The sequence below is a fragment of the Diadema setosum genome, chromosome 3 (assembly GCF_964275005.1).
Source record: "Diadema setosum chromosome 3, eeDiaSeto1, whole genome shotgun sequence".
Classification (NCBI taxonomy): Eukaryota; Metazoa; Echinodermata; class Echinoidea; order Diadematoida; family Diadematidae; genus Diadema; species Diadema setosum.
In genome coordinates this window covers 8,788,257-8,815,597 of record NC_092687.1, presented here as the reverse complement: position 1 = coordinate 8,815,597, position 27,341 = coordinate 8,788,257, and the positions used below count along the sequence as shown (strand labels likewise).

General features: G+C 38.9%; 1 protein-coding gene across 1 annotated transcript; it reads right to left on the bottom strand.

Moving 5' to 3' along the window:
* On the bottom strand, positions 1 to 26,532 carry LOC140226718 (oxysterol-binding protein-related protein 11-like). Its single transcript, XM_072307157.1, has 17 exons — positions 26,510 to 26,532; positions 24,538 to 24,643; positions 23,995 to 24,042; positions 22,245 to 22,403; positions 21,262 to 21,522; positions 20,496 to 20,537; positions 19,686 to 19,828; positions 11,705 to 11,838; positions 10,693 to 10,823; positions 9,275 to 9,360; positions 8,461 to 8,542; positions 7,590 to 7,824; positions 6,492 to 6,602; positions 5,478 to 5,638; positions 4,808 to 4,924; positions 3,232 to 3,393; positions 1 to 144 (listed from the first exon to the last, which is right to left on the bottom strand). Exons 1-17 carry the CDS (start codon positions 26,530 to 26,532, stop codon positions 22 to 24), a joined length of 2,124 nt encoding a protein of 707 aa, XP_072163258.1. The 3' UTR covers positions 1 to 21.
* Positions 26,533 to 27,341: the final 809 nt, after the last annotated feature.

Below are 27,341 nucleotides of genomic sequence, written 5' to 3'. Positions count from 1 at the left end.
TGGTGGCTGTACTCCAGTCGGCTATTGCTTGAGAATGTTGTTGTAGACCCATCCATTGTTACTTGTAGGGGAGAACAGCTTGGTTTGCCATGAGGTATTGGTCTCCAGCCTAATCTTTTTCTCCTGCCTCTGCCTCTCCTCCAGCTGAGTGGAATACACAATGATCAACATAAAAATAACAATGACAACAACAATAGAATAATGATTATGTTATATGGACTGGCCCTGGGGGCAATATAACATTTATTGCCTGAACTAGCATTATATTGCCCTAGTGAAAGACTAGGGCAATATGATTCTAGTGAGGACAATAATATTATTGTTTCAACCGAAAGAAGTCAGTCCATATTATTATCTTTATTAACCAAATTAGACATCTAGAGCAAACTTAAAAAAAAAAAAAATGACAATTAATGTAATCACATCTAAAATTTCATTTCAAATAGAGAGAAATTAAGACAGGGCTTTCCTTGTCATTGTGTTAGTCTGTCTTTGTCCTAATGCAATGCTCTTTTCAATGCATTTGTCTGTTTTTCCTTTTGATGGTGAAGCTGTACTATTATGATGCAAAGATAATTAAAACGAGACATGAAACTCGTCACACTGACGAGTTAGGTGATACGCCTGGGGTCATCAGATGTCGGTCATCTGTGATCGACAAAGAAAAGAATGTGATATAGGCACCTTGAAGTTATATTGAGCGTGCATGCAAAACGGTTTCTCTAACCACTCGGCCACGGGACATCCACGGAAACGGTAAGGCCGAAAAAAAAATGTATAGATATTACAGGGGGAAAAAGTCAATGCCCACTCAACAATTGTGGCCGCGTGAACATGTATTGCATTGCTAGAAGGAAATGCGGCCTTGTAACGACTGAGGTCGCTGTGCCATTTCTGGCAATTTCGGAAAAATACGTCCCGCAGACATAAAACCTATAATCGGCTGATTTTGATACCTTGCCTTTAATCACAATTTTCAGTGTGATGACGTCATCAAAGTACAAAACAATGACATGGACTTGAAAGACAATTGCTCAAAGTACAACACCTCCGTTGTCGTCATTACATACTATTTGACAGAGTCAGGATGCAACATTCTGCAGCAGTCGAAGCAATGTGGTCTCCAACACAAAACAGAGGGATATTGTGTGTGTGTGTGTGTGTGTGTGTATAGGTGCGTTTATATACGAACGTAATTTCTACATGGACGAATGTGTAATACACCATTGAAGAAAAAAAAAGTAAAATAGCTAGGTATTTTGTTTCGTGATCTTGTGGGGTTCGAACCTGCACGAGTGCAACCTCACGTCTCTGAGACGGCGCCTTTAACCACTCGGCCATACGTCTCGACGAGAAAATATGAGGAACGTAAACTTATGTATGTGAAAGATGAATCAGGAATCGATTCGTCCACATTCCATTCTCATTTTCAGTTTTAAACTGCAAAATTGTCAACCTCATGAGAAGATTTCAAAGAACAAAATGCATGATAACTGCAGCTTATTGTCTCAGCTACAACATACTTAAATTTCAGAGGAAATGAAGCAAAATCAGCTGAGATAAAGTTGCTTAAACGTTGTCAAGTCAATGGATGGTTTTAAAAAAAATCACTTCCCATAGACATAACACGTAAACTTGTCCGATTTTACATCTTTACTTTTAATCACAATTTAAAGTATGATAACGTCATCAAATTTCAAAACCACGACATGGACTTGAAAGGCAAATGTTAAAAGTACAACATATGTGAATTTGGGATAATATTGAGCTTAAACAACAGAGATACGAGCAAATGAATGTTAGAAACAGTACCTCAAAAAAATTAATTCCACTTTTTTGATTTCAGATGATGATATGATGACGTCATAATGTATTTCGGGAAATATTGATACTTGAAACGTTATTTCCAATTCATATGCTTTTGTAATATGCAATAAAAACATAGGGTCAACGGACTTTTTAAAGAGCTATTGCGAAATAAACAAAGACATGTTTTTCGCTATATTTCCACATAGACGCGCACACGAAATTTCAACTTTGACGCCAGCGCATTCCTTTGTTATAGGTCAACATCGATCGGAAATCAGTGGATATTGTTACTCAAAGTATCAGGAATCCAAATCAGTCAAAAGAATTGCATTTTCATGTTGGTTACGCCCTCTGCGCGCGAAATTGCGCGGACGGACGCGCACGCGAGAAAATGTTTGAAACGCTTAAAATTGTCTGAAACTTCGAGATTTCCCATTGGGAAGTCGTTTTGAGCCTTTTAAAATTTTGACGCGCTCTTACGCGCGCGTAATGAAGACCTGGGTAACTAGCGTTAAAAAGTAAGATAGAGCGTGACCTGAACTTTATGTCCACCGAAAATGACGCAGAAATTACATCTAGTTATGAAGTTATGATCGATCATGTGACAAGGTCCGAAAATCACAAAATGGCGCCTAAATGACGTCATAGATATGTTACTGTCATGAAAACCTTATTGTGGCTAGATATTGTTATGAGACATGTTGACTGAAAATTTCATGTCATTCCGTAATGTCATTGTTGAGATATTGACGACACAAAATTGTCCAGAAAGAAAGAAGAATAAAAAAAAATAAAGAGAGATTTTGACAATCACAATAGGTGATACGCTGATAGCGTATCACCTAAAAATAACATGTTACATGAAATAGCAGAAATAAAACTAGTTATGATAGCAATAGTGGTAGTAGTAGTAGTAGTAGTAGTAGTAGTAACAGTAGTAGGAGTAGTAGTAGTAGTAGTAGTAGTAGTAGTAGTAGTAGCAGTAGTAGTAGTAGTAGTAGTAGTAGTAGTAGCAGTAGTAGGAGTAGTAGTAGTAGTAGCATGTAGTAGTAGTAGTAGTAGTAGTAGCAGTAGTAGTAGTAGTAGTAGTAGTAGTAGTAGTAGTAGTAGCATGTAGTAGTAGTAGTAGTAGTAGCATGTAGTAGTAGTAGTAGTAGCATGTAGTAGTAGTAGTAGTAGTAGTAGCAGTAGTAGTAGCAGTAGTAGTAGTAGTAGTAGTAGTAGTAGTAGCAGCAGTAGTAGTAGTAGTAGTAGTAGTAGTAGTAGTAGTAGTAGCATGTAGTAGTAGTAGTAGTAGTAGTAGCAGTAGTAGTAGTAGTAGGAGTGGTATTGGTAGATTCTGGAAGCAGTAGTGTCAAAAATAAAAATGAGAAATGGTGAAATTTGATGGAATATGTGTGAAGGAGAATAAGTGATTCTTACATATCTCTTGTGTTCCGTTGCTGTGTTAATGTCGCCCTCTTTCAAGCTATTCGTGACATGCTGCCAGAGCCTTCTTGACTCGTACTCGCCCTGCGAGCTGATTGGACGAACTCTCTTGGGGCAGCCCAGCTGCTTGGCTGTGTCGATGACCCTTCGCTCACCCTGAAGGAAGGGCAGAATGTGTGTCTATCTATTAGCTCTGGGGGTAACTACATGTACACTGTACTTAAAGTGAAAACATAGTTCTGGTAAGGGTTTGAGAACCCGTCTTGCACTATTTCATATTTCCTTGCGATATATCGAAAGAGTCTCCTAAGAAACTTACCTGACTGACTCAATTTGCCGGAATGACGAGTTGTTTTGGAGTATTTTGAGATTGAAAATTAAAGTCGGTATACTGACTTTTATTACAAAAGGATCCAAGCTAACTTGGTTTCAGGGACAACTCCACCCTATTTCAAAAAATTTACATGCAGTTTGTGACTGCCATATTTATAAATATGCACATATTCATTTTGCATGGGTGCCAAAGACGTTCCTTGATGCACACGTTGTATCAACTTGGCCCATAACTCTGCCCAGCCAGAACGTAAAGCACTTCCATAGTACAACGCTGTACAATCCAGTGGGACAACTCGGCCCCGCCGTCAAAGCGAGGCCGAGTTGTCCCCGAGTCTGAGTTAGCCTGACCCCGATGGGGTAAGTTCTGAGACTGCGACTCTGGCGAACCTTTTTGGTTAATATTTCGCATCTTCATCGTTGCCCAACAAATATCTTGTTATTACAGCATTATTCCACACATGTCTTCGGCATACGTGCACATTTGGGAGCAAAATTTTACAACTCTGCAGGTGTACCAGAACTATGTTTTACTTTTAGAGGGAATTTCATACATGAGAACATAAAAATCAGAGGAGTAGATCAGTGAAAATTAAAAAATGAAAAACATGTTTATACAGTAAAACAAATTGCAGCTTAGTGTGATCTAGGTGTTAAACAGCTCACCATTTGGTTTGTACACAAAAATACACAAATTTCCATTTTTCTCCCTAGAAAAATTTTCTTCACATCTGTTCTTGCTATATGAAAAGAGTTTTTTGGCATGGTTTTGCACGTCATCCTCAGCAGATACGGTCTGTCTGTACCCAAATATTTGAGAAAAATATATCTGTTTCACTCTATTTCGTTGAACACATTCAGGTTAAGCAGTTGAATCATCAACATAAAACAAACAAATCAAAACATGAAATCATGATTGTAATGATGATGACGACGATGATGATGATGATGATAATGACAATAATAATAATAATAATAATAATAATAATAATAATAATAATAATAATAATAATAATAATAATAATAATAATAATAATAATAATAATAATACAAATAATAATAATAATAATATTAATAACAAAGATGATAATAATAATAATATTTTTTTTCAAAAAATATACAGATATACAAATAAATGAATGAATACAAGAAGAGCAATAATTTTGGGAACAAATATTAAGAAATAAACCAATAGATAACCAATCAAGGGGTTTAGTATTTGCATGATACTACTCACCGAAGCATACGTGATCTCCAACGTTCCATTCCACTCGCCCTGCGCTCGACAAACGATCTGATTGGCCGCATTCTTGACCTCTGCACTCAGACGATGAACTTTGCCTCCATAAAAGGGCTGAACGGCCAAGAGAGAGAAAGGGGTCAATAGAGGGCGGTATCACTCTCATACAGACACAATGCTGATAGTGAAAGTTTGTTTCATTTTATGAAAATGTAAATCTACAACGGTAGTTTGACAGAAACTACAGAAAAGACCTCCCCAAGTGCAGTTTGCTCTTATCTATTTCAATATGCTGGAACTAACAGATGTGTGTGTGCTCTGACTTAATAGAGCAACGATCAAATGTAGTGGAAAAATTACACTTTTACCTCCAAACATAACTTTGAATTGCCTCCAAATTTGTTGGAAAGAAACTTTAGCACTTCAATCAAACCTTAACATTGAAATACACCTATTACATTCATGAAATGTGAAACTTTTCTTTTTATCTCCAAATGTTGTCTTGGAGCAGCACTGAACGTGGCTTCAAAGAGTAGAGGAATGTTAAGATATTCCATTCATGCTTTAGAACCCAACCTTGTGTGTTTGCATGAATTACGAAGAGTTTAGACTCCTACAGCATGATCGACCTTCCTCTAGATAGGAGACGGCGGACAAGTTTTCTCACCTTTGTGTGGAAGACGACAGCTGCTGAATAGTTGGTCTGTGCACAGTGGATGTTGACCTTCCCTCCCAGCTCCATCCAGGGAATGGTGAGAATGGACCGCCCGTATGCATTGGGAAAACTCAGCGTGTACACTTCTCCATGGTCCAATACATGGACCGAACCTGACACAAAAGACAATGAGTGGGTCTATAATGAACATGGTGGCAGCAGGAGATGGGTCAAACAGTGCATTTGACCTGAACAAGCAAAAGCAACCCCACAATTTCTCACAAATATGTCTTCAGATTTACAACAAACCTCAGGCTACATCATTCTTTACAAATAAATCAGTGGTAAGGTGGTGACCCTGGAGAGATAAACCCTGCGGATATGTGATCAGAACTGGATGTATGGGGTGAGGTCCTGGGGTCAATGTAGTCGGGTTGGCAGCCTTCTGGTGGCAAAAACACTTGCATTTATATCTTACATCCCAGGCATGCACTATACACGATACGAAATACAGAATGGCTGCAAGGAGGATTATTTCAAGTGTAAATTTCAGATCAGGAACAACTTTTGCTCCTCACAAAAAACTTGAGAATTACATACTGTAACTTTCTTACAAGTCGTACTTCATTTGAAAACCTTCTGTTCTGTATGTGTGATTCTACCATCTATTACATGAATATATCAAAGCAAAATTATAACATGAAGTGGGATTGTACTTCAACCCTGACTGTGCATTGTTCAGCAATTGGTACAATGCCAGCAAATTAACTGTCAAAGAATAGAGGTTACCTAATCCTCTAATCCCTATTGTGCATGGTTACCATGGTTTTCCTGTTGGACTGAGGCACATTGCCACACCTGAGTGGACTTGCTAACTTTACAACTCAGTCAAGTTTGGATGAACCTTATGGCTGAAGGCTGATGATAAAGTTGTTCAAGTAAAGCCATGTGCGAAAGAACACAAAGTAGTAAATTAACAGTCTATTTGCACTTGTGAAAAATCTCTGTCTGAGCTCGCAAACTTACATTCACCAATCATGTTGACCCCTATTGACATGCCCAGGAATTTGGATTTTGTCCAGACGTAGGCATTCATGCACAGGTTCTTTGATGGGCATTCTGCATAGAATGCTGAAACTGGTGGAAGGAACAAAGAGCAATGAACAAAATGATCAGTGTTCAAATTTAAAGGTACCTCAAAGAGTATGTATGCTAGGTACAAGTACCTCAAGTCAATGCATCAAAGTATATAGAAGTATACAGGTACCACATGCAGATACCAGTAAAGTATACAGGTACCACATGCAGAGCTATGGACTTGGTGGAAATAATTTTGTTTAAAGATTGATGATACAAGAAGATCTATTCCATTGTGTCACAAAAAATAAATAATTTAATGCTTAACTAAATTGTGATATCTAAATGATTGAAATGTTAAGCTAATATTATATTGAAACTGTCTTTAACCTTACAATATATCGGCTCTCCCTTCCTTATATCACTATTCTGCAAATGAAGGCTTATTAGATGAAGCCACATTTTAGGGGGGATATAATGAAATTTTGAAGAATGCAGGTTAATTCCTGCAATTAACTGAAACATCACGTTGATCAAGCATGAACTCCTTTAGCTAAGAACACGGAAATCAATGAATCAGTAAGTAATCAAAACTCGACAAGAGTTTGCCTTACAATCCCCTCCCTTGCCCACCCTCACTCCTTAATTTACCAATGGCTCCAACAAAGCAGATCAATCCTTTCCATTGTTATATGAACTATTTTTGGTAATCCTGGCAAGTATGCAAGGTTTTTTTTTCTCATTATTCATTCATTCAGAGATATAATATAACTTGTACTTCTTAGATACTGTCAAAACAACATAATTTGTCAAGTCAAATGTATACATTGCATTATCTATTATCTTTTGTTAATCCCCAATACAAAAACAAAAACAAAAAATGAACAATGAAATCATATGATTTTGGACATGAGTACAGTGGTAACGATGACATAAAAGATGTTTGTGTAAAAATTTTTAGTAATACTGTTTAGTAGCGTGACAGCGTAATGTTACAAAGACTACGGGTTAAAGGAGTCAGCAAGAAGTCACATGAGTATTACACACCTGGAGGATGATGGGATACCTGCTCCGCCACAAAGGTCACCCGATCTTGCGACCTCCCGACATGGGAGGCTCCGCCCACTCCTCCTACACCCACTCCGTCCCCCACTGATTGGTGGTCGCCATTCAGAGCGGAGTCGCCCGATTGGCCGACGGTGCCTGCAGCAGACGGCACATCCCACGAACAGTGGAAAGTCTCGCCGAGGATCGGGTTGTATGGTTTCTTGGCGAGTGACCCCTGGGGGTCAAAGGTGACAAGAAAAGGTCACTAATAATTCCATAAGTTTGCCAAAAGGCCAGCACTGAGGTTTAGTCATGGGCGAATAGCTTTGAACTATCGTTTTCTAATTAACTATGAAAGATTCATTATAGGACAAATGAAGTCTTCAATATCTTGACACATGCAGATGAGCTAAATGTAAGAAAAAAATTCCTCAAACTTACAAACCATGTACAGAAAAACATCTTCCATTAATGACAGATCTGTTGCAACTATTCCTAGACATGAGTGCAATGACACATCAGTCAAAATTACCATTTAAACATCTTTTCTTTCAAAGTTTTTTTTTTCCATAAAATACTTACCAATAAGCAGTTTATCATTTCTAACTTTGCTAGGCCACCTGACACATAAAAAAATCTTTTAATATCATAGAAAACTGGAAAATCAAGGCACACAAATTTTGCTGCATTTTCTCCCTGTAATTTGATACTAAACAACATTTAAATCATCAAATACATTGATGACAAGAAATCACACAGTAGGCCCCTACACCATATTGCATCTAACAACTCGGCAAAAACAAAAACAGGTCCATCACTGATCCACAATGACTGTGTAGTGCGAACAGGAAGTGAAATCTCTTGAACTGACCTTTCTACCCACGTGGAACGAGCACAGGTAGTATTCTACCACTGCCAGCATGCGAGCCTCGGCGGTTGGTAGCGTTGGAATTCTGTGGGACACAAAGAAAAAGAAGGTGTGCAGAGACAGTTTAGGTACAATAGTAGATATGATAGCAAAATGAGACATGTAGTACTAGCTGACGTACCATTACATGCAAAGAGTATCAAAAATGATATGTTAACTAATGGGTCACTTTGCATTTCAAATTTATCATGGCTTTAGATTAGAATTGACGACGGGGTAATAAAGGAAGGTCTTGAAACCTGTTCACTTCAATTTTTTCCCCTTTAGTATAACCATTTCAGCAGCTGCCCTCATAAGTGTGTGCATTTACTTGAATGCGTACATATACGTTTTGCTTATAGTGTATGTGTGTGTAGGGTCCTGAGCATGAGAGAATGTGTCTGTTTCTTTCAATGTTTTGCAGCAACCCTGTACTATTATACACTATTATCTACTATCAAACGATAGCGTCAAAAGTGACTACCTTCATCCATGAATAGAAAATGACATCGCAAGAATCCTCTTCATGCTTTTCAAAACCTTTACATTGCAATATTGAATCAAAAAGTTAAATCTTATCCAGCCAAGCGCAACAAAGCACTTGTGCAAAAATGTCTACTTCTACAGTAATTCCCAGACAAAGGAGGCCTTCATATGTATATTTTTTTTCTCCTTTTTTTGTCAGGAGCTGAAGAGAGATTTAAATTTTTTAGAAAATGACCTGCAGAATTAGGGGAAATTTGGCGGCTCTGTTTCTAATCATGCAAGCTTGTCATACCTGACAAACATGTGAGGTAAAGCCATGAAGTCTGCAAACATTTCCAGCAAGGACCGTCTCTCCAGGATGAATGTTGGCAAGACAACCTGTATGAAGAAACACAAGCAAACGGCAGCAAATGAATGTACCATACACATACAAACACAGAGCAAATAATCCTAATATGTCTGTTGTATCAAAACAACCAGCACCAAGAAATCAAAAATAGCTGAATATGTATACAAACACATTCATACAGTGTATTTTTTGCTGATTGCACCTGTGTACAATGTAGCTATCATCATGGATTCTAATATCTTTGGTTTAACACTTTCATTATGTAACTCAAGATATGCAGCAGTTGAAGACTTACAAACATGGGAAGTTAGTCCTTCAGTTATTAACCTGATCTGTACTAGGTGATAATATGTAAATGTATGATTGTAATGCACTGTTGTCAACCACTGCAGGTGGAAAAATATTCTACTGCAGAGTAAAACAGGAAGAAAAGTGAAAATCACATAAACAAGGAAGCTAAATTAAATTAACAGAAAAAGAAAACAATTGCATACTTAAAGCTTCAAGAACACATGTCTTAGTCTATAGGTATAATGTGTATTTTTTGTTTTGCTGTATCTATATAACAAGGTTACAAAGGCAACCATGTGGGTGTGAGCAGTGGTTTACTTTTTTACAGTAAAGGTCAAGATAAAAATTAATCCTGCTAATTTTGGGTGGTAAAACGAGTGCACCAAAACTCTGTTACTATAAGCTTGCTTACAACATTTTATTACCTGTCATAAGATGAATTTCACAGTTTGGATTTTGCATTAGTGTATTGAGCTGGTCTCCATTTTAGTACACTTGCAACGAGGTGCCAGACAACAAGGCAAACTTGGCAGTCCCCGCAACCTCGTTATAACAAGGTTTCCCAGTACTGAGCAAAGGATTCATTAGCCTTTTGTCAAGGCCCGCTCGCTGTATGGTGGTGAGTGAACAAAGTGAGCTCAGCTGAGTGCAAGAGCCTTTTGAGATCTACATAATTCCCATCCTTATGTTTGCCTTTGAATACTGATTTTTGCTCCCCGATTTCGGGAGCAAAAGTCAACCAATCAGGGTGCCTGTCTGCCCAAGCCTGATTTGCATATGGCAAATGCATGCCACAGACCTCCACGTAGAGTGGTAAGATGCACGCAAACAGGCCAGACAACACCAAGACGGAGGATTTGGGGAGGGCGCCATTCCATTGGTCAACTGGAATCTGTTAAAATGAATACTCAGTAGGGTTCATGTGTCATGAATAATAATGTGTGAAGCAGATCTCAAAAGGTCCTCGCGCTGTCGTGCTCGGTTGGGTTTGCTTCACTCGCCCGTTACAGCGAATGGGCCATGATAAAAGGCTAGGGATCCAAAGGACTGCTGAGAAGTGGACATCTCACCTTGGTGAGGTCCATTCCCAGTTTGAGTTGTGACAAGAGGTGAAGGATGATGCTCTTGTGTTCTTCCACTCCTCCAAGGTCCTTGTCCGCATCATCGTCAACGTCTGGTACTTCATCATCGGAGTTTACCACTGGAGATAACAGAATATGGACGACTTCAATTAAGATCAAGGTTCAATTCTCGGTATCGCCACTACCTAGGTGCTGTGCGCAGAGCAGTATTTTAGATGCATTATGGGATAGCACAGGGGACAAACTCGTCCCGGTTTTGGCTGCATTACATGCACTCATATCACGCTCTGTCTTTATCCAGAGGTATTTTTGTTGAAGATTTCTTCGCTTTCCATCATGTAACCAGTAAATTGAAGCCTTGCAGTAGTGAACCATGACTGTAATGACCACAAATCAGTAAAACTGAGAAACTTTCAACTCTTTTAAGCTGAATTATAGCCAACAAAAAAAGGGGTTACAATGGAAAAGCAGACAAATAACTCCGTTGAATCGTATGGGAAGTGCAACTTGCGCAAGACAACCGGAAGCAAGTAATGGCACTAAGGAATCCCACAGTGCATCTGTGACAGGGCTTTTCAGCGTGCGCAGAAGTTTTCTGCACATTGGCGAAACCGAAAATTGTGTTTCTTCTACGTAATATTTTCCATGGTGTAATCTACATAATATAATGTATCTTCATGGTCGGTCATACCAAATTCCTCCCTGATATACATTTACAAAATAAAAGCAAAACTCGTGAGGAAGGACACACTCTAATTATCACCAATGCAATGAGCAGGAGAAGCACAAGAAGGAGGAGGAGGAGGAGGAGGAAGAAGAGGAGGAGGAAATAGAAGCAGAAGAAGACAACAAAGAAAAAGAAACAGAAGATGAGGAAGAAGAAGAATAAGAAGAAGAAGAAGAATTAGAAGAAGAAGAAGAAGAAGAAGAAGAAGAAGAAGAAGAAGAAGAAGAAGAAGAAGAAGAAGAAGAACTATAATTTGTCGGATGTCACCTGGACACCTACTTGGAACATTGTGCGACGTGTTGGAGTTGGCTGCTGATGATCTCGTTGATAGGTGACCAGAGGTTGACGAAGCAGCTGCATTCTCCGCACCTGGCTTGGTGTCGGGTAGGTGTGTTCTGATATCCACGCTGGAAGAACAAACGTATTACCATGACAACATCTTTGCCTCTTCAACTTATCTCTGTTCTTGTTTAACCCGTTGAGGACGAGTCCCGAGTATACTCGGGCAGCAGGGGTCTATGGGAAATGTGTGTTGTAGCAAAATCAGTCCATCCTCAACGGGGTAATAATGTTGTAGTACAGTCAACCTCATCTTAGCAGACCTTGTATAAGTTGAACAATTGGCCAAGTCGATGAAAAATTCTACCCAGATGGACACAAACATGTGTTAATTCTATTGTGTAAGTTAAACGTTGGGCAAGTTGAAGGATTTCTGGATTTAACTTAACTAGGGGAGGTTGACTGCAGTTTTGAAAAGTCCTGACAGGACAGTTCTGTAGGGCCGTAGAAAACAGAATGTTTTCTAGTGAGAGTGTGTGTGTGGGTGAGTGCAGTTGGTTTTTCTTTCCACACTGATGGAGTAAAAAATGAGTTTGTAAGTTGTTTTTTTTTGTTTTGTTTGTTTGTTTGTTTGTTTGTTTGTTTGTTTGTTTTTTCCGGGGGGGGGGGGGGGCAGTGTGGGAGACTGGTCTTGTCATTCCTGTTGCTTATCATGACGACCTTTACTGACAGGTGAGCCTGTAGTTGGTTGAATTGATCTCACATCACGCTGTGAACCAACACTCCAACAGATGGGATCCATGCTGCTTTCACCGCATCACACTGCACTTGTGTGTTACCTTACATCATGCAACATTATAAATGCTGGACACTGGCTGGGAGGTACTGTACGTGTAAAGTGCAGACATATACACCAGAACACCATTTGAACATCTAACACTACAATGTAATGCAACAAATACACAGGTCTAGACATGCTGCAGTACAACAGACCATGCACTGAACATGTGAGTGTGGTACACAACATCATCTACACATAACATCTACAACGTGAATACAGTAGGATCACGCAAGAGAGGAGGAGATTGTTTTGGTTTTAAGTTGGCATGGGCTATGTAGCTCCATGGTGCGTGTGTGTGTACGTGTGTGTGTGTGTGTGTGAGTGTAGACATTCAGCGTATGCAGACAGAGCATGTGTACTGCAGCCCACCTCCCCAACTCATCCACGGCTTGTACTTTATCCCCAACAGTGAGCAGCACCGGCAAACTGGCAATGCTCTCCTTCTTATTCCTGTATTTTCGTTATTTACGGGTCAATTTTTTTCGTTCGAAATGTAAAATGGATGACCATAGAATTTCTCAATAGAATATAAAATTGAAAACTTTAGAAAGGATAGAGAAAATTGAGTTCACTTTGAATGGTGTGCCACAGGCAGATATCCTTATCATGCTCTTACGTAATACGACAGCTGCTGTAGTCATTAAACCCTGGCTTGGCCTCCAGGTTTGTCACGCCTGAGCAGAAAGTTAATTTGCAATGGACAAGTACTTCGACTCCCAACTCTCAAACGAAGAATCGTTAGGGGGGTATAGCACCCCAGTTAGCTTCGTTAAAGTGGGGTCTCGCCTCAAACGAGGGATTGACGACCCGGTGTCTCATACTATTGCTCCAGTGTTCTGTTATTAAAGTGACTGTGTAATATTCTCCTTTCACATGGTGTTAAACTCTATTCCAACAGTGTTAAGCTACACTTGATGTGTCAAAGTCCACTGCCAGGTGTTAAAAATGTTCCACACATGCCGACTATCTGCTACACTAAGATCAACTCTCATTACATCCCGTTCTTTAGACATTCCACAATATTCACTGATGTCATTAGCATTCATTTGTCTATTATGGAGGACAAATAAATAACACATAAAAGAATATCTATTTTGCCACCACTATTAAATGATTTTACCTGAGAAAAATGAAATGCTGTGTGGCTATTTCAGAAAGGCAAAATTTGATTCGAAGGACTGAGAGCTTTCACGATTATTTTTCTTTGAATTTTAGCTTCCATGAAGAAGCAAAGTAAAAGATAAAAATGATTTGGCAACTGCTATCTGTGACCCTGCAGAGGTCCCCACTTCTTCCCGGACAAGCCCCCACTTTACTATGAGTTCATACATGTACCTTGTTTTCAAAGGACAAACAAACAAAAACATCTTCGTCTTCTTATGCCCACAACCAATGCATGCAAAACTTACAACTGTAGCTTTCCAGAGGGTCACTTATAACAACATACAGACACTGAACAGTAGATAAATTCTTGTTAGTACTGTATACGGTCTGACATGCAGGTTACTGTCACATGCAAACAGTTCCAAATCAGGCACTTTCAGACTCAAAATAAATTTGAGAAATATTTCATAAATGGCTTTATTACCAAAAAAAAAAAAAAAAAAAAAAATCAGTCTCTTTTGCAGAGTAGCAAACTCATGATCACATTTCTTTTTTCTTTGTTATTGTTGTTATTTTTTTTGTTCAAAGACTTAGTGTAAAGTTGTCATTATTCACAGTAGGCACATGATAGCATTTGCAAAAGTTGAGAGACGATCTCCGGCAAGCATTTCATTACAGTCAAAATTCTGTTTACTACTATTACTACTGCTACAGTGACACAATGAAGTGAGGACATGTTGTAAAGACACAGCTACACTACAGAGTGTGTGGTATATGACTTTTTACGCAAAGTGTATGACCGACTACCAGGAATGTATTACTATTACTACACAGAGTTGCACTGTATGACTGACTACACAGTTTAAAGGGATGGTGCAGTTTAGGCTGAGATGAGGTTTGAGGTTTCCACCTTTTTTTATGATGATTTTTCGAGATAATGAGAAAAATATGAAAAAGAATGGAACTGTGAGAATACATTTCAAGGTTTTCTTGATGAAAATTGGTCTTGAAATGGCCAAGATATCTAAAACAAAGCAATTCCTATAAAAAGGCAGGACTTAAATTTTATTACCATTGCTTTGTTTTACTTTGTTTTTGAATATCTCAGCCATTTCAAAACCAATTTTCATCAAATAAACTTTTGATTCCTCTTAGAATTGTAGACTTCTTAACATTTCATCAGGTGGTTTCTAAATGTCTCGTAAGAAGTTAAAAGCTGAATTCTCACCTGAAGCAAAACTATACCATCCCTTTTAACTACTCATAGATTAAATATAAAGAGAACAGGGTGTGTGCATATATACCATGTGAGACCTCCCATCCACAACAACATGCCAGCTGGGTAGGGTGGTTTTCATATGGTACATGGCTGCTACTATTCTAACCCCTACCCCCCCCCCCCAAAAAAAAAAAACAAAACAAAACAAAACAACAACAACAACAACAACAAACAAACAAACAAACAAAAAAAAAATTAAAAAAACCACAGGGACATTCCACAGAACAATCAAGCCTTGTGCTTTACATGGATCTAAATTCCCACAGATAAACCCAGAGTCAGAGAAAATAGATATTGTGCATTCATTATACAATTGTATTTTGTATTCTCTTGCAAAGATATGAAGAAATATGAAGAGAAATTAGATTTTCAGGACGCCTCCAGCCAAAACTACGGAGACCTGGCAATACTACATGATTTCACAATAAATCGATTCACTAATACAGTCTGTATAAAGCAAGCAGACACTATTGTATGACTGAATTATAATTGATCAAAGTCTGTTATATTCTATGGATAGACCTCAGCCTCTAGGGACGCTGGAATACCAAGCAATGATTTTTGTATGCAAATTCCAACAACCAACTTTGTATTCTTGTATTGAAAACAATACAAAAAAGTAAAAAAAAAAATTCTTTTCATACTATATCTTTCCTCAATAAAAACATTAAGAAACCAATTTCTATAATAACGCAAACACTTCTCATGCCACCCTTTTTTTTTATTTAATTCTGTAAATGCAATGTATGTATTTATGTATGCCACCAAACTTTACTTGCAAAAGCACATGAGTTGTATATATGCACAGTCATTGTACCAAACAAAGCTTCAAAGTACTGTCCAATCAGCATTAATTAACTGAAAGAACTGAAATGTTTTAAGACTTTGCTGAATGCCCAGAAACCAAGAAGTCTTGTAGCTATTTCCATATTTTACATGCAATATCTAATTTTTTGGCACTTCACATCTCTGGGGAGTACTGTAAAAGTGGAAAATTAATGTCGCTCATTTTTCACATCGGCCAGCATCTCTCCAAATATTTTGCTTCTTCTCATATTTATACCCACTTTTTAAAAGCAAAGTGCAAAATATGTGCCAATTTCCAGACCTTGAAAAATGGCAACGTTAACAATACCTCATAACAGCAGCCCTCATCACCATGTTCAACACAATAATACTCCAGACCGACACAAGGAAAGTGTATGTACATGAACAGACTTTGCTACTGGAGGTGCAAGACTCAAGACCATGAAAAACAAAGATACAGGTATCATACCGTCATATTCAAGGCAATATATACACAACACTTAAAAGAGGAGAAACAGACAGACAGACAGAGAGACAGAGAAGACATACAAACATATAAATGCAATATTCATGTGTACACATTGAGGTCATGCTGGGGGGGGGGGAAGAGTGGTTTTGCTCTCATTTCAAATGGGAATACTGCACAAGTGGAAACTTTTGAATGATTCAGTTTTTTTACCTATTTCAATTTAAGCTTCACTCACATGTCATTCTAACAGACAACATAATTTCTGCATAAATTTTGATATCATCCAATAATACATGGTTTTCAATAGTTGTTTGTGTGGGGGCTAGTCCGGGAGAGTATAAAACTGGCAAAAATGTCCACATAGTGAAGAAATATAATTTTCAGGGCAATTTACACAGCCAGAAAATTTCGTCAGAAGCTGGTTTCAGGATCCAGAACAGACTAAGTCTATCTAGTGTACAAACAAGTAAGTGCATCTAAAGCTTTGTCACCAAAATAGGATGGTGATTCTCTCTGAAGGCTTCCTAATGTCTCGTATACTTGCCTGTGGCCTTTACCAGTACCCTTGCAATACAGCAACCATTTCAGCACGTACATATAGTACCCCATCAAAGCTACAGTGAACTGTGCTTTAAAGGTATTAGCCCACATTTGTAAACCTGCAGCAATTGGTCTCATAGTGAGCATGGAGTTTGGGTATGATTGCAGTAACACCTGTGCAAAATTTCGTTCCAATTAGTCCATTACTTTCATAAAAATAAATGAAAATGCACCGTAATCCGTATGTATGCGTATAATGCTCGCTATAGCTTCGGTCCACGTACGTGTTACATGTACAATGTACATAGCTATAGCCCGCGCTCGTAATTCGATTTTGGGTTGGGTTGACCCGGTTTGAAAATTGATTTTAAAACGATGATTTTCTCTCTTTTATTGAATGGTATAGACAAAGAGCGACAGGTGATGCTACTGTTATAACTTGTACTTGAAGTCATATTGGACCTGTTTTATGCAGTTTTGATTTTCGTGGGTTTGCAAATGTGGGCTAGTACCTTTAATGCATGAGTACACTCTTAAAAGATTGCCATACCAGCACAGTACATACAAGAAATATATTTTGTTGCTTCACAGAATAATACCATGGCAAACATGTTGTGTTTGAATCAATGATGAATATTATTGGGGGGGGGGGGGGGTGGTACATTCGACTGCATCTTTTATCTCCAATACATTATATTGTATTGCTATTCAAATGTATTCTCCCCTCCTATTCATATTAACACTGAGCACCCTGTATCATGTCCTTATTCAATCATGACAGAAGATATGTACACCCTGTAAGAATATTATATCAATCACACACATTGCATGTGAAATCCATAAAGAACATTAAAGGGATGGTACAGTATTGATGGAGATAAGAATTGGGCTTTTAACTTTCAGCGAGATACCAAGAAAACACTTATGATATAGTTCAGAGTATACCATTTTAAGAGGAATTGAAAGTTTATTTGATGAATATCGGGCTTGAAATAGCTGAAACATCCAAAAATAAAGTAAACCAAAGCGATCGTAATAAAGTGCGGGTCCCACACTTTATTAGAATCGCCCTTTCCTGGATATCTCAGCCATTTCAAAACCAATTTTCATCAAATAAATGTTGAATTCCTCATAGAATTACATGCTCTTTCATATTTCAGAAGAGGTTTTTCATTATCTCACCAAAAAATGTTAGAAACCTGAAATTAGGTCTCAACCAAAACTGTACGATCCCTTTAATTTCCCACTTTAAAAAAAGGATGTTCCTTTCCTGTATTGCTATTAAAGTGACTATTAATTATATGCTCCCATTTGAGCATTCTGTTCAAAAGGATTGTAAAAAGAATAATCTTGGCCTGATTTGGAAAGAAAATGAAGAGTGATATAGAAAGAGTGATAGAAAAAGGGACAGAGATCAGACAAGCTGCAAGATTTAACCCGTTGAGGACCAGCTGATTTCGCTACATTTTGTATAACACGCATTTCCCATAGACACCTGCCCGAGTACACTCTGGACTAGTCTTTGACGGGTTAAAGGGATCATATAGTTTTGGTTGAGACCTAATTTCAGGTTTCTAACTTTTTTTTTGTTTTGGTGAGATAATGAGAAACCTCTTATGAAATATGAAAGAGCATGTAATTCTATGAGGAATTAAACGTTTATTTGATGAAACTTGGTTTTAAAATGGCTGAGATATCAAAAAAGAGCGATTCTAATAAAGTGTGGGACCCACACTTTTTTATGATCGCTTTGTTTTTCTCTGTTTTTGTGATGTTTCAGTCATTCCAAACCCAATTTTCATCAAAATAAACTTTGAATTCCTCTTTAAAATGGTATGTTCTGTACTATATCATAAGTGTTTTCTTGATATCTCACAAAAAGTTAAAAGCCCATTCTCATCTCCACCAATACTGTATGATCCCTTTAATAGAGGCAGGCATTTTGTGTGAAGCCCAGATCTTCCCCTACAGACAGACTATTGTTACTTGAGCTAGCTACATTCGCTCTGTACTATTCAAATTCCCAGATTCCTACACATTGCAGTACTGTACACACAGATACGTCCACATACAGACAATAGACATAAATGACAAAGGTTTGTATAACCCTGTAAGAACTTTCATTCATTCAATGCATGCACAGGAAAGGTTTAAATATGTGTAATCATCATCAGTTAACCATGATTGTATCCTTTGTTGACTGGGACAGGGGCAGGAATAGTGCAATCCACTGATCTGCAAGGAACCTCGTTAAAACAAGGACCAAAACACACGACAATTACCCTATTATAACAGGTTTCTCACTATGCCACAGTTCAAAAAAAAAAAAACCCAAAGAAATATAAAGAGTTGGGAACTGCAAACTCACCTCCTCTTAAGAGGGTTATCATATCCAACCTCTTTATAACAAGGCTTCACTACAGGAGAATTTTGTTATAAGGACCTCAAAACAATGGCAATTACCTTGTTACATCATGTTTCTTATTATACCAGGGGGGTGTTTCATAAAGCTATTCGTAAAGTTACGAACGACTTACGAGCGACTGGTGATCAGTTCTTGTGCTGAATTATGGAAATTCTGATAAGTATAGCACATCAGAACTGATCACCAGTCGCTTGTAAGTTGTTCGTAACTTTACGAACAGCTTTATGAAACAGGGCCCCGATCCGCTACTGGGTACAAAAAACAAAGAAATATACACGTCTACCTAGAGTTTGGACCTGGGAAACCACGTTGGTATATTAACTCATTAAGGATGGGCTGATTTTGCTACAACATGCATTTCCCATAGACACCTGCCCAAGTATACTTTGGGACTCGTCTTCAACGAGCAAAGAGAGTTTTGTTATATTTGATCTCTTCATAACGAGGTCCACCTATAGATGTGTTCCTTCCCCTCTGGTTTATCCCCATTCCCTCGTCCCTCACATGTACCTGATGTTGGCCATACTCTGGGAGAGCTCCAGTTCGGCGGGCGACCTCTGACCTTGAGTCAACTCCTGCCTTTGCAGCATGGTGAGGCAGTCCTCGAGACATTCCATTGTGGCCTGGGAGGTGGCTTTCAGCAGCAGGCAATCCTGAGGGAAAAGATTATGACAAAAGAAAAAAAAAAATACAATCCGAGGATCTCTAGCATCTTATGCTCAAAACATTGTCACAATTTTTAGCACACTCAACTTTCTATCTGAAGCGCACCTCTTAAGATTTATTTAATATGTGGTTACATTGAACTTGCTATATGTGTATCAGGACTTAAAGGCTTCTTGATAACTGAAAGTGAAAATTTGGATGTGATATTGCATTACACTCTTCAAATATCCTGCCCATTTATTTGCAGCCTTTTCTGAGGAACAGAATTACAAATATGATGCAGAAGGTTTTCTGAATTGGGGTTTGAGGTAGGGGAGTGGTAGAGTGAAAGATTTACAAATGATTCTCCAGTTTTCAAGGTCTTGTAATTTTTCCTGTCTCAGATCTGTGCAGATCTATCACATTTAACTGGTTCAATCGAGTTTTTCTCCAATATAAGATATGGAATAGAATTCAGAAAAGACATTTAAATACAGTCTAGAAGACAACTTGGGGAATTTTTTTCCTAGGACTTAGGTTTACGGGAGGAAACTATTAGCAAGGTAAAAAATTTCATTTTCAGTAAAGCATCATGGAAATCTAAAGAGAAGTCTGTTTCAACTCAGAAATATTACAGTGGTTGTAATATCAGGTGTCCCAACATTATCCACTTACATGGTCAAGACTGTTGATTCCAGGCCCAGTGGTTGGTAAAGCCTGTGGAGGAAGATAGAGACAATTCAGTGTTGTACATTAGGCAAAGATCACTGATCTCTACAGGAGGTATCTGGATAGCTCATAGGTCAATCCCTTTGAAGCCACCGTGCCGCCATCTTACTACTCACATTGCCCATACACTTGTTTATGGAGCTCACAACATCACATGATCTTGGCGACAGTCTCTGCTGTAAAATGTGTACAAATCCCATAAAGTGTGCCTGGTAAGATGGCGGCAAAGTGGCTTCACTTGTTTGTACAGTGCGAATGGGCAAATGAGCTATCAAGTTACTTCTACAAAGATCATTGGTCAAGATGGGATTCAAATATACTTCACAGAAACAAAGTGAAATTCTGTGCAAAACTGTTCTCTTGTTTCCACACGATTGCAATATCAAAGTGGTGCAAAATATCATTAACAGAAGGAAAAATAAAATAGCCTCATTTATATCAGATAAAAGAAAAAGACAAAACATGGAATATCCGAGGTCTTCTTTCAAATATTACCCTTGGAGAACTATACAACCATCATTTTCATAGTGAGACACAAGATGGTGAAGATAACAAAATTTATTGGAAGAAAAACTTCTTACGAATTGTTATCAAATATAGTTTGTCAAAGTATCCTTTGTATTATGTACCCAATTTCGTTTGAAGGCAATAAAGTATGCTTGAATTGAACAGAAGCTAATGCAGTCCTTCTTTGAAAGGAAAGCAACAGTACCTCAAGATTTTGGACCATGTTCTTCTGCTGTTCTTCAGCCACGATCAGGATATCTTTGGCATTCCTGAGGGATTCCTGCGTTGCTGTCAGTGTGGCCGATGTTCTGTGTTGCCGTGACAACCCGCCACCGCCTCCTCCTCCTCCTAATCCACCGTGCGATGAGACGGAGCTGCGCGGTGAGTTCCTGTGGAGGCTCCACTTGGAGGCTGTGCGGTTGGTGAGCGACTCAGAGGAGGCATTCAGGGCGGGGTCTCGGAAGTCCTTGGTTGCCAAAAAGATGTTTGAGAGATATTTTGAATGTATCATAGAATGAATAGAACTCACAGACTTTGAGAGAAGTCTCTTACATTTTGTGTTGACAATAAACTTAGCATTATAAATATACTGAGAAATCCTGCTGAAAAAGTGAATGTAGCACTGGACTGACATTTATATCTATACTAACATATGAATGTCAACTAGAAAATGTTAATTGAAAATTTGTTTTTCAAATGAGTGGCCTGATATTGATAAGAAAGACAATATCAGCCCTTAACCTGTTGAGAACGAGCTGAACTTGCTTTAACATACATTTCCCATAGACACCTCCCAGAGTATACTCAGGATTGGTCTTCAATGGATAAATTCTACTGAAAACTGTGTTTTATGCCATTTCTAGACTTGGTGAAGTAAAGTGTGTAACAGTGGACCAACAAAACTGTCACATTTTTGTCAGTCCTTGTTAACCCCCAAACTTGATTTTGGCATAAGTTTTAACAGGTTGCTTGTTTGAAGCAAAGTTGGGGCAAAGTTATCCCTCATAAAAGTGTTCACAAGATCATACTGTATTGGGGATAATACACATTGGAAACAGAAAATAACCAGATGTCCCATTTTACATTTTCACCTTGGAAATGTGCACCCATCTGTGCAATATACATGTATACCGTATACAGTACGTGAAAATGTCTTCGTAGTGCTAACGATAACTGTGTGTTGCTTACCATCATAAGTTCTCGTTGCCTCTGGACCACAGCTCTAAGACGGCTCACCCACAGCTGCCTCTCCCTCGCATCCTGGGCTCGGAGGCGGTACACCTCGCTATTGGCCGCATTCACCATGAACGTCTGTGAGTCCTCATCACTGGGCGACACGACCGCCCCCTTAGCAACCAATAGCAAGAGGAGAAAAATAGAGTATGAACGACAGTCGTATCATTGTAATGTATTTATGTTCACGCTGACAGTGTGACAGTGAATATTATAACAGTTAATTTGAAGTATTTCTGTATGTGACACCTCATGATATGATGACACCTTTCAGAGATACTGTGAAGGAAGGGGGGGGGGGGGTGCCAACATCTACATATCACACTATTGAAGTTTCCAAAGAGCTATCCAGAACATACTTGTCAATATTGTAGGAGCCACAATTCGTGAAAATAAAATGCCCGCAAAAGTTTTTTTCTTTTTTTGTTATAGTATACTTGTAATTTTTTCATTGTTGGCAATGTGTAGTTTCAAAGTTTCATGCCGTAAAAAAGGCCATCTGCTCCAATGCACGCAAGTTTCATACCACTTTCTGGTTTTGCAGTACAATGCACACCTTTGTTGCATTTCAGTTCCCAAGTCAGGGAAGCTTCTGTACTGTACTGTCAGGACATAAAGAGATAAATCTTAAGTTTTCAGGGAGCATCCCCCAGATGTGAACGGGGATAACCTGTGAGAAGCACAGATAGATCACTGGTGCATCCTCTTAGGGTGCATTCGAGCGCTCTAAGGCGAACCAAAGCGAACTGAACTAAAGTGTACCGTACCGTACCATGCCAATTTTGGAGCGTTTGAGCGCTCTGTGGAGAAAGCGTACTCACGAGTTATTTTTAGAAAGGTCACGCTTGTTTGTAGCAAGAATGTCATTCACCCCTGGCGCTTGAACTACTTACAGCTGTCCAGAACAAAGAGAATGATGTTTTTGCATTGTGACGTATGCGCATGATACGCGCATGCTTTACAACGAACTTTTGGTACGCTTTGGTACGCTTTTGGAGCACATCGGGAAGTGGTTCACTTTTGGCTCGGTACAGTACGGTACAGTACACTTTAGGAGCGTTCGAATGCTCCTCTGGCGCGGGTACGGTACGGTACAGTTCGCTTTAGGAGAGCGCTCGAACGCACCCATAGTTGCATCTGTCACACACTCCAGAAAGTCTACGATCTTGGAATAGGTACAGACCACTGCAGTATTGGGGAACTTGTGTGCCTGCTTGATATCATTTGCTGACTACCGGTACAGCTAGTCACCTGGGGTGGATCACAAGGGGTAATTGGCATCTCCCACTTGTTTTCCTCTTGTGTAATTGCTGTGGACTACTTCATCAGGTTGGCACCCTGCTCTTTTGTGAAGAACTATTAAAGTGGCATATCGGTAATTATTCTGCAACATGGCTTGTGACTCTCTCATTCACGGGACCTTCATATTTTTGTCCTAACGTCTGAGGGATCGTGAGGATGGTGTGATATAGACACATTATAGTTCTCAGCTAGGCTCACTGAGAATCAAACCCAAGACACTGGATTGTAAGGCAGACACGCCCATCAACAAAGCCATTTTGCCGCTGACAGTGTGGAATCAGAATTGGTCGCAATATTCCCCTTAACTCCATTTCCACACCCCTCCCCCTCCCCCCTTTTTCACAGCTGCTACCCTATCAGAAAATAAGAAGCCCATGAGAAAGAAGTAAGACTGGATACTTACACCTAGATGGATAGCTCCTCTCGGCTTCTGTCTCTTGCCTTCTTCATTCTGGAATTGGAGTAAAATCAATCAATTAGTGATCAATGAATGAATGAATGAATGAATGAATCAATCAATCAATTGATCAAAATATGAATGAATCAATCAATTCATCTATCCATCTATCAGTCCATAAAGAATATCAGTTTATCAGTCAATTAAACATTTAATCAATCAATATATCAATCTTTCAATCACTCAATTTATCAATTAATTAGTCAATTGATTAATTAATTAATCAATCAATCAAATAATCTATCTATCTATCTATCAACAAATCAAACATGCAATCAATTGATAGCATGTACATCCTCTGTAAAGTGCACTATTCGTATACAATGGAAATGACATTTTGAGGCCATGTTCCTGAAAGAGTTAACCATGATGTTGTTAATGTTGCGTGGCATTTCCAATTTCATTTTGATACTTTACACCACCTTAGAGATGCTCTTTCACTGGAGTGCTTCAGGCAGGTATACAGATTGTATTAAACATCATTCTTACCATGAAATACTCTAGGTACCCCCTGGCGGGGTCCATGACGAACCATCTGTACTGCCAGCCCTTCACCACATTGGTGTACTTGTACAGCTGGCCTTCCATCGGCTGTCTGTGTGGGTGAGAAGATGTTGATGCAATCAGTGATTATTACCATTGTAGTGATTTCTGGACTAGGACATGTTTATCTTTTGTAGATTGAGAAAATGCAGCAATATTAGTGGGGAAAAAATCAGTGAAAGCTTATGGAAAATCAGACAATCAATTCAAATGTTATTAATTTTTCGTGCAGTCACTGCTGGATGAGAAGACTACTACAGTTTATGTCACATGATATAAGGGAAACATATGAAAGAAAATTCCACAAAATGTCCTAAAAAAAGAAAAGAAAAGAAAAGAAAAACACCCTCCCTTGACTTGTTGCTGATCTTTCTCCCAGCCTTCTGAAAGATGCAAGTCCAGAGCTCTTTCTTTTGCAAGTAATTCCGTGGAAATATGTTGAAGTTTCTTTACATTGCCTTTATATTGTTCTACGCATGTGATATCACAAGCTGCAGTAGGTTCCCATCGGGCGATGGTGGCACTGAAACTTCAAAAATTCATAACTCTCACACGGATTCTCCAATTTTCCTCAAATTTTCACTGTGTTCTACAGATAACTGCTTTCTCTCAATCAACACAAATACAAATATTGTACCGTATATTATGCTGAACTTGTCCCTTAATTGCCAATGGAACAGTGTTAACATTGTACATTTTCATGACCTGCATATTCCAGCAGATCGCAAAAATTTGGAAACCTTACAAGCCTAAGTATCCTCAAGCTACCTTCAAATCACATCATTAAGGGATTTCCAGCTAGCAAATAAAGCACACTGAAGGTTAAAATGAAAGTAACAAGGACCAGTGAACATATGTGACCCGCTACAACAAAATGATCCTAAAGTCGGGTGAGGTCGATTATTTGAAAATTCCATGACAAAATTCCCTAATCTTTCTGCTTTAAATTGATATATAACACATCTTATGAAAATAATCGGCTGCGGAGATATCGATGTTTAAAAGAGAGCATGTCGAGACGTATGGGAAATCACTGTTTCGAGAAAAGCGCCCTAAAAGTTTTCCTTGCGACGCAACCGCGATCAAGGGACACGCAAGTCAGTTTTCACCTCCGGACAATAGAAGGTAAACCCTAGCAACCCCCGAAATGCTCATTCAAGCACAGCGTCGGCGGTCTCCTCACCGACCAATCAGTGACGACAATGCCAGGAGAAGCGGCTGGGCATAGCGCACCCCGCCCGCACGCACCAGTCGACTTGGCAGTGTGCGAGCTTCACGCTTCGGTTAGCGGCAAGCAGCAAACTGACCAATGAGATCTCTGCGGTCGTTGTTAGGGGCGGAGCCTATCTGTGGCGCTCAATCCAAATTTTCGAACCATGGCCCAGAAAAACGCTATTTTTTGGTCTTTCCTTTCATCATTTTGCTTCAAAATTTCGACAGATGATAGAAGACATGTCAGACTCCAATAATATGTCAAAATCAGAAAATTGTAAGTTTTGACCAATTATGATGCTCTGACTTCAAACTCGATTTTCACGGCTTCGGCCGTGCGCGACTTTAGGACCTTTTTGTTGTAGCGGGTCACATATACAGTATGGCCTGTTTCATCATGTCAACTTTGTTCCATGGCAAGATTACATTACAAAGACCCAACTGTTGGTTTACACAAGTACGTCCTATTCACCAATCAAGAACACTTGACAAATATCCCTAATTTTCCCCTGCTTCAAAACATAGCACACCATCAAAAGCTCTACAATCATGCATTAATTTTACACTTACACTTATATGTCTCCACATTCAATTACCATGAGAAACCACACAATACCTTTGACCTCACCCAACGTTCAATACGATCTAAACAGCGCACTTGGTCCACTGCTGCTATCATGAGAAATTCAAAAGATAATTACCTTACCTTCTGTTTTCTGTTGACTCCATAGTCAAAAGATCTACTTTATATTTGATCCAGAAAGCTGTAGTTGTGCACAGAGTAATACACACTGTCCCACACCATGTCTACCGTTAAATGATTCTCGGCATCAAATCTTGTCTGCAGGTTTGGCCCTCACAAGGGCAAAGCTTAATTATCCAAGTTCTGACGCTGTGACTACTCCTGTCTAATTATCATTCCAATATCTATTGCTACCGCCTACCCTACATGTACAGTGTGTGCTTATACGACTTGCGTATTCCAGCAGATCGTAAAGTTTGTACACCTCGCAAGCCTTCAACCTGCCTTATCACATCGTTAAGGGATTTTGAGCTGTGTGCCCATCACACACAAAAGACAATGGCTCTTATCTTTGCACAAATACTTGTACAATTTTGGTATGTGTGGCTGTGTAGAGCCACCCAACTTCAAATCAGAAATCTCACACATCTTCAAATACACCCTGTAAGGCTGTGGCATGAGCGTTTCAGTCACAATACACAACTTGACAATGGGTACTGAACAGAAATTGAACATGGTCCACCATCACTGAGATCACAGGACAAGAAAGATGTCACCACTGCTCAGGTGATACAAGGTGAGGCCTTGTTTGTCAGTTTTACAGCAAATAGGTAAGATGTAATGCACAAAATAAACTTTTTTTTCAAAGGTTTTCTCACGTGATATGAAAGGCCACTCCTGCCTTTAAAAGCTGTTTGTATGGGAAAAACAACTTCTCAATGAGATGATTTAGTTTTGGGGTGTACACTGTAGTTGCTTATTGAAATTATGTCATCTGCCATTCAAACACAGATTT